General features: G+C 42.0%; 1 protein-coding gene and 1 long non-coding RNA gene across 2 annotated transcripts in view; both read left to right on the forward strand.

Annotated features, from left to right (window-relative positions):
- kcng4a (potassium voltage-gated channel, subfamily G, member 4a) overlaps window positions 1-3,301 on the forward strand; it is a 35,510-nt gene extending 32,209 nt beyond the window's left edge. The window contains exon 4 of the mRNA XM_022210305.2: window positions 1,557-3,301. Coding sequence (XP_022065997.2) covers window positions 1,557-2,435 — 879 coding nt within the window. The 3' untranslated portion in view covers window positions 2,436-3,301. The remainder of the gene's footprint in view (window positions 1-1,556) is intronic.
- A 1,131-nt stretch (window positions 3,302-4,432) lies between these two features.
- LOC127535182 (uncharacterized) lies at window positions 4,433-8,435 on the forward strand. The gene is made up of 2 exons (XR_007943846.1): window positions 4,433-4,534; window positions 6,664-8,435. It is a non-coding gene; the product is annotated as an uncharacterized LOC127535182 (long non-coding RNA).
- Window positions 8,436-8,912: the final 477 nt, after the last annotated feature.

Here is an 8,912-nt window from a genome sequence, read left to right on the forward strand (position 1 = left end):
TGTCACAAAAATCTGCGAATACATGGGGTACTCTCAAGTACAACGCTTATATTTGAAAAGGCTACGCAACAAAAGACTCCTTCCGAATGATTAGCGGTGTTAGGAATAACTTTGTTAATGTTTGTGTTTGGTTACGGGAGGTGCGCAGGTGTTTTATGGGTAATCCAGGCGCTGAAGATGACGCAGCATTAACTCCCGCCTCCCGTGCTATGATTGGTCGTACCAAACTGTACCGGGAGGGAAACGCGATTCAATTCGCCCAATGCCAAACTGATTCTTCTGTATCTCCTAACATGGAGATAGGAGATTACATGGAGATTCAGTTTGGATTTTCCAAGCTAGTTGTTTCATGATTACAAACGGTTCCCTAACCTTAACGGATGAGTAATTTCATCTCAACCACAAGAAAAGTTGTGTTTTTCCCTAAATCTAGCCAGCAAGATCAGAAGATAAATGTCAGAGGTTCACATTAGAACAGTTAGTGATCCACTGCACTGCTGTGCTCGTATAAAACGTTCTGTTTGCCTCAGTAACCCTTCTGTATATTTTCCACCCCAGTTATTTAAGAATAAAACTGTCCTGCCTACGCTTCAACAGTGACAGTTAATCCACATTTACTTTTGTCTGCTTGACACATTATACAGTTTATAGATCAAAACAGTAACTTTTCCAAACATCAGATGTGATGTATGAGTTCTTAGTGCACTTTAGGTTTGTTATAAACTGCAGAGATGAGCGGCTTTTTTATTTTACTGTGGTGGAAACCAAAGCTGTCTGTTTTTTCCTCAGCGACGGCATCATTTGTCAACTCATAGCGTCCCTCGCTCCCATTGGTGGACGCCTCAATCACATCGTCTTAAAGTTGAAATTACTATTAACTCGATATCCGCTCCCTTCTCGATGCCAGATATTATTTCGTCTGTCATCACTACGTGCCCCCGAACGTCGCTGGCATTCTGTGGTCTCTGGTTACAGCATTGCAAACTTAATTATAGATTCATCAGGTAGTCCCCCCCCGGCTTCAACACTGAGTTTTCTTTGGCTACAGTACAGTTTTCAGTGTCATACTCAATATTAAATGAAATGATTGCAGATGCAGTGTCTGGAAATATGAGGAGGTGGAATATATTTAGTGGTTCGTTAAAAAAAACAGTTACCAGCCGTGTTCAGCGTTCTTCCACAGAGGTTTCTGTCATTTCATCGCTTTTCCTTCATGCTGTGGTTAGAGGGCATGGAAGCCTGATTGCATTTTGTCACCACACCCCAGAGTGTTAAATTAATCTTTGAAGTCTTCCCAAATGAAATAATTGATTGATTGTGTCTCTGTGTTATCTATGAGTGCAGCTGCAGTGGTTTTAGCATGCTGAGTGACTGTAACTCATGACTTATTAATGATTGAGGACGATTATCTGACCTCAGGATTTCTGTCTTCTCTCCATCTCCCCGTGCCCGTCCTCCCATCCATCTTGCTCCCCGTCCATCCCTGCTCGTTTCATCCTCAATCTTCTTTCCTCCTCCCGTCTCCCCAACCCCTTTGCCTCCTCACCCCCCCTCAGGGCGAGTGTTCCACCAAATGCTACAACATGTTCATCATAGAGACGGTTTGCGTGGCCTGGTTCTCCCTGGAGTTCATCCTGCGTTTCATTCAGGCCCGCAGCAAGTTGGAGTTTCTCCGCGGGCCGCTCAACATCATCGACGCCATGGCCATTCTGCCCTACTACGTCTCCCTCGTGGTGAAAGAGGAGGACCCGGACTTGGCGCATGAGAGGCCAGGAGGAGGTAAGGGCTACTTAGACAAGCTGGGCCTGGTGCTGAGGATCCTGCGGGCGTTGAGGATTCTCTACGTGATGCGTCTGGCTCGTCACTCTCTGGGCCTGCAGACGCTGGGGCTGACGGTGCGACGCAGCACCAGGGAGTTCGGCCTTCTGTTGCTTTTCCTCTGTGTGGCCGTCACTCTGTTCTCCCCGCTGGTCCACTTGGCTGAGAGCGAGCTGACGGGCGCCCATGACTTCAGCAGCATCCCCGCCTCCTACTGGTGGGCCATTATCTCCATGACAACGGTGGGCTACGGCGACATGGTGCCGAGGTCCATACCGGGACAGGTAGTGGCGCTGAGCAGCATCCTCAGCGGCATCCTCATCATGGCCTTCCCCGCTACCTCCATCTTCCACATGTTCTCCCGCTCCTACCAGGAGCTCAAGATGGAGCACGACCGCTTGTTCAAAGAGGAATGCGCGGCTGCTGCGGCCGCTGCAGCTACAGGGGAGCTGCAGGAGGCGGGAGGTGAAGCAGGGAGGGAGGACTCGGCTCCACCTGGACTGGGATTACGTCTGGATAAGGATAGTGTGCATTCTCTGGAGTCTCTGGCTCTGCTGGGGAAAGGCGGTGAGGCTGCAGGAAACAACACCCACAGCCTTCCAGCTGCAGCTTTTTGAACAGTTTTCTCACTGACTGACTCAATCCTAAACTTCCAAGAAGATGTGAGTCCACTTATCTCTGTGTTAAATACAGTTAAACGTACTGCAAAGTGACGATTGCAACAAAGGCTTCACGATCCATGACGTTCTGAAGGAACCTGTGCCGTGTTGGATAGAAAGAGATCGGATGAAAAGCATGTCTGTGTCTCCTCAGTGTGTTGATAAGGAGCACAAGTGTGCACATCGCAGACTGCACGGAAACTGAAAGACATTAAACCCTTTAAATTGGACGGTCCACTTTGCCGGACCAGAAAGCCTCTGCAGCAATATTAGTAACAGGCTGCTTCCATAAACATGCAATATTCAATCCAAAGTTGCTCTTCCTTCCACTGTGAAAATACTTCTAAGCCTGACTGCAACTTTTAGTTTCGTTCTCATTACTTTTTAATACGTTGCCTCCTGTATGATCTCAGATGTGTGTCATACGGTATACTCTACTTTTCTGCCATGAATTCAAAGAAGTGCTCCTCTTATTTTATTTTTGAGAAGCTTAAAGCCATGAAGAAATAGAAACAAACTCATAGTTTGACCTATATATAACGTATATCGACCTCCCTCTCATGTATATTTATATGCTCGAACTTACAGAAGCGATGTTTTCTCTAATCTCTACTATAAACTCCAGGTGAACTGTGTTCAAATGTTGCAGAGTCATCCAAATTGTTTTTTAAACCAATGAGGAAATGAAAGGATGGAGAGAAAACATTAGTGTTTGTTTTAGCGAAGGAGGAAGTCTGAGTGAAAGAGAGTGAACGCTAACAACCATGAAATGTACTTTGCAACGCTCCAAATAAAAGCTCTCCTCGTAATCTGAGAGAAATCCATTCTCTGGGCTGCAGCGTTTTTGGTTTGTTCCGGGTATGACGGTCTAATCTCCTCGGCTTGTCCGGGATGCTCAATCAGAGTCCTGAACGTTTCTGAGAGGAGAAGGAGCAGAAGCAGCTGTCCCAGCCTCACAGATAAGTATTCAGTAAATTCTGTCACAATCCCCCTTCTTACATCACCTCCTTGTTTTCATGTACACAATTACAGCACACTGGACGGGAGCCACGTTTCTGCACAAATCCACGTTTTAAGACGGAGATGTTCGGTAATGCAGCGCAACTAAACAGGCTCTGCATAATGTTTCATGTTCAGGTGTGGGATAAACCGATTCCTCTAAGTCCTGGGATCGCCTCCATGCCGGTTGAGTCATAGTTTTTCTGAGAAAAGTAGTCCGCCTCAGCATGGGGTCCAAGAAGGATGGTGAGGCGTGCAGGGACATGCCAGATGTGGATGTAATCTAGATTAAAGTTGGGATTAAAACCCCCCCGCTGGGCACTGCCTAAAACTCAACTTCATGAAGGAGCTTTGAATTGGATTTTTATTTATTTTTTCTTCCCAGAATCCCAGTAAGTCCAGAGCAAATATTTTGGGAATAAAGTTGTCCTGTGTGTTGCCCACATGGCATCTAATTTCACTGCCTATAGATGCAGTAGGATTTATAAACACGATGGAGGAACATATGGCCCTGAATGTGTCAGTCCCAATGACGCAATCCAGCGTTGCACGGTTAGATGTGCTGGATTACACCGGCTAAGTTCATTATCCATCTGTGTACTCAAACCGTAAAGAGATGCTGATCTCTTAAGTAAAAAAATATGCATTTTATTCCACAGTAATGATCATAGCTCTAATATGAGGATAATGAATCCTCATATTAGCAGCACAGATGCACATCAGGTATTAAGTCAGCTTATAGCAGTTCTGATGCTTGGATTAGTCAGGCTCAGTAGCTTTGTTGATGTTTTGCTACTTAAAAAAAGGCTACAGGTCATTATATATCTAATAGCTAGCTGAACCCCAAGTCAGTTTTTACTTCACATTCTCAGAAATATCAAAGGAGAATAACATTTTAAAGATATTTGCTTTGTTGTGACGTCTTTTTTATTATTAAAGGAGTCTTCTGATTTTTTTTTTTTTTTTTTTGTGTGAAAATATCCTTATGTGCTTTCTTGCAGGATTTAATGCCTCTCTCATGTTTGTATTCTATGAAGAGCCGGGAGCAGCTCACAGAGGTAACAGCAGTTTTTAACTAATCAGTACCAGCAAGCGAGCCGAAGTTTAACCCCACTGTTGTAAACTGAATAATTTATATACTGTCTGCTGTAATGTCAGTCATTTATGAACTGAGAATATACACGTGGCTATTTTTTATGTGCTGATATTGCTGGAAAAGTCATAAATACATGATGATGTCTGACAAAGTGAAGGTCATTAAGCCTCACAGAAGACTCTGTCATGGTGCCCCTGTGCTGAATAACAACCCATAATGCTCTCTGCCCAGAACTGCCCACCTCCTCTGGTTACTGTAATATTAAACTGAAAGTACAACAAGGTACAACACCTCATGTGTGTAACATCTCGAAAAATGGTATCAGCAGATGCTAAGTGTTAAATGAGTTGGATTGGGGCAAAAACACAAACGATCAATTGGGAAATGTTTTTGTTTTTGTTTTTAAATTTTATTTTTCAATTTTCAAAATATTCTGACAGTCATGAAGTGAAACTTAAGTTTTAGTCAAGACAATTTATATATCTCATTTAAAACAGTTGTTGAGCCAAAGTGCTTTCCAGAAAAGAAACTGCAGTTTTAATATCAAGTTTTTAAATTCAGATGTTACAGTGTGATTTATGGTGTTAATTTACCTGAGCATAATAAATATTATAAAGTCCTGGAAAGTGATATAAAATACAGATTTACCACACTAAAATAAGACCACGGTTTTAGTAATTACAGATTCTAATTCAAATTAAATCTTGCAAATATATGCATGGAAAACCCTACAAATCCAAAGATTTCTTATGAGTTTGCACATTTGCACCAGTGTGGAGGAATAACCATTTATATTGAGTCAGCTAGGGTTAGAAGAAAGGGGAAAGAGAAAAGGATAGCAGATATAAAGAGACAACAGAGAAGATTGGTAGGTCCAGATCCAGAAATACGAAGGACGAAGCACAAACTACTGCAAAGACAAGACACAACGTTAATAATGTGCACAAATAAATGGAAGAAATGGCAAAGCTGAGCACATGTGAAGATGGAACTATAATGAAAAAAGAGAAAGCAGGCTGGAGGTCAATATGAAACAGCAGGGCAATAAAAAGAAACCAAGAGTGGACACTTTTAGGAGCTAAATAAAACACATTCTGACAAATGACAGACAGGGAAACATGCTAAATGCTCAGTAAAATGTGAAGAAGATAGAAATCTCCTCTGTAACAAAAGAAAAGCAAGAATAGAAGAAGCCTCCAGACCAGGAGAGTCAAACTCATTTTAGATCAGGTTCCACATTCAGCCCAATGTGATCTCCAGTGAACCAGACCAGGAAAATACAAGTCCGAATGTTTCCTTTGGTTTAGTGCAAAAAAAATAAAAAACACATTCTGAAAATGTTCACATTTAGGGAACTTTTTGCAAAAAAAAAAAAAAATTGAACAACCTGAAATTTCCGAAGAAAAATAAATTCAGTTTCAGCAACGTTCAGTCTCAGTTAATCATTTCCACATTACAACTTCCAGATCCGAGTGTCTACATAAAGGTCCAAAAAAACAACAAAAACAAGACAAGATATCACAAACGTGCCACAAAATGACAAAAACAAGACAAACAACACGAAGCTAACAATAAAAAAGAGACAAAAACTTGCCAAAAAAATTACAAAGTGACAAAAAATGGACTAAAAAATTACACAAATGACACAAACGAGACAAACAATGACAAAACAGAAACAAAATGATCCAAAAATAGACAACAAAAAAGAAGAAGTGACAAAAATCAGACAAAAAACACAAGCGAAACAAAAAGGAAACACAAAACGACAAAAACGAGAAACAAAATGACAAAAACATTGGACAAAAGTCAGACAAAAAAGAAATAAACAACAAAAGCAAAACAGAATATTACAAAATTAGGGACAATGAAAAAATGAGAAACAAAATGACAAAAACATGAGACAAATTTTAAAAAATCAGACAAAAAAAACAACAAAAACAAGACAAAATATTACAAAAATGAGACACATCATGACAAAAGAACAACAATCTAGAATTTTACTTCCTGATCAAAACAAATAATTTTAAATTTATAGTTTGACTAATTTACAATCTGCAGTTAATGTCTTCTCTGTAATTTTTACACTTTGAGGGCCGGATTGGACCCTCTGGAGGACCACTTTTGGACCACGGGCCTCATGTTGGACACCCCTGCTCCAGACCAACGAGGCTGATTTAAACTGAAGACAGCATCCTGACTTTCAAACATACAGAAAAACTCAAACTGTGTGTGTCAGCAACACGGCAGGAAAACAAATAAGAATGACAGCTCCTGTCAGCCGATATGTTCCCAATGCTTCTGTTCTCACACTTCAGGGGTTTTGTGGATCAGATAAGTACATATCAGGTTCCTCATATCTTCAGCAGACATCATACCTGCTTCAGAAGTTCTACACCCATCCTGCTCATTCAGTCAAAGGGCTGGACGTCACCGTTTCCACACAAACCTCTCATTACGTTTACAATTTATAAATGATTCGCCCTGCTGCTGTTAATTGACTGTCCTCGAACCGCAGCCGCTGGAAATAAATGGAGCTGAGTGTTTTTAAGGCCCTCGTCTGAACGCTCTCTCTAAACAAATGAGGGTGATATTATGAGGCTATTAAGCCTCTTTTACTAAGCCTTTCTATTAAGCCTGGCAGCAAAAAAAGAAAGAAAAATGATGCAACTGTTTCCCAAATTACAGAAAAAAAAGCTTAAATATCACCAGGAAGAATGTAAGTGAGATAATTAATGTTTACTGTTGTGAAGAGTCATGATCCTAAAACACCAGATTAGGTTTTTGCACACAAACAGGCTTGTTGTTTTCACTCTGCTGCTCGTAAAATCTCGTTTATTGCTTGAGTGCAGGCAGGCAGGTACAGCAGAGGGTGTTTCTGTGGGTTTCATTGGGATGGATCTCCTGTCTGGTCCTTCTTTCAGCCTTCGCTTTGGATCTTGTCAGCAGGCTCATCACATACGTTGCTGCTTCCAAACACATCTGCACTCCCCTGCTGAACACAAATTGCACGACTCGTACAGTTTTCTCTGCACGACCAGAACGAGGACAGAGTCTGCGTCTTTATTTTTTCCCCCTTTGCTGCCTTTCTTTGTGCTTATTTTCTCCTCAAATTCCTCCGCTGCTCCTCTTTGTTTTCTTTCTGTCTCATTTACATGCCTGCTCGGCTCAAACTGTTTTTCTGAACACCACCACATAACCGCATAATAAATTCCCCCTCTAATTTATTCTGAAAGTTGAAGCATCTAAACAGATCAATCAAAAGTTTGTAAATCCATGTCTTCCTCCCTCGCCGGCTTTTTTTCCTGCTTCCACATGCACACGCTAAACGCTCTCTAACACACCTACTCAGATTTGAAATTGAGGTTCTTAGTGGGAGTATTTCTTGCTCATCTCGAGTGTAAAGGTCAAAGAGGTCGCCGCATGCATTCATTGTTCCGTACCGTGGGCGTCAGGAAGCCCTTTGAGATTCCAACTGTGATTTGGAGGCTGTGCAGATAAACTTCGCTTGCTGCTGGTGAGGCGAAGACGGAGGAGCGTGGAGACTGACGTGGTGGAGTGTGAGGTGTTTTGATGGAGTAAGGTGATGATGGAGACTCAGCAGAAACACCAGATGGATCGTCTGTCGTGTGGATCATCATCCTCCCTCTTACCGCCGTGACGCTAAACAGAAAAACAACATGGCAAATACTTCTAACAGTACGAGAGAAATGAGTAAAAACGACAAGAAAAAGAAAGTTTCTCTCAGATGAATGTTCCCTCTCTCCACTCACGACTGCAGCAACTCATCGGCCGGAGGGAGAGTTGTGACTGAATGACTCAGCCCCATGTTTTTACATTTTTATTAAAAATCATTTTGTTGTGAATGGAACTCCTTGTTTCCTGCGGCCTCAGAAGGAACAAAGCAGCTTAAAAATGCACGTCAATGAATTAGAATAAAAGTTAAGTCGGTTTACGGCCTACGGTGTTTCATCGTTACGTGGAACTAGCTGGTGGATGAATACGTCCTCATGTGGTGCGAGAACACGGTTTTGTTTCCATTCTCCGGTTGTACGCCACCTTGGATTGTGCTACACTTTGTGCCCTTCATTAGAGGCGATTTTCCACCAGCTCAAATGTGCAGAGTCACAAGTCAAAAAGATTGGCTAACGCATAGACTGTAAATAAAGATGGACGTAGCATCTGGCTCCAGAATTGAAGCCCACCCAGAAGTGTCAAAAACTTGCAATATCACGCCGTCCGCTAGGGTTGGCTCCAAAAAGCTTTTTCTCCATAGACCCCAATTCATTTTTGGAAAAAATAAAATTTTATAGACTGATGTTCTACAGCTCAGGATTTTTTCC

This window comes from Acanthochromis polyacanthus, chromosome 8 (genome assembly GCF_021347895.1).
Source record: "Acanthochromis polyacanthus isolate Apoly-LR-REF ecotype Palm Island chromosome 8, KAUST_Apoly_ChrSc, whole genome shotgun sequence".
NCBI lineage: Eukaryota > Metazoa > Chordata > Actinopteri > Pomacentridae > Acanthochromis > Acanthochromis polyacanthus.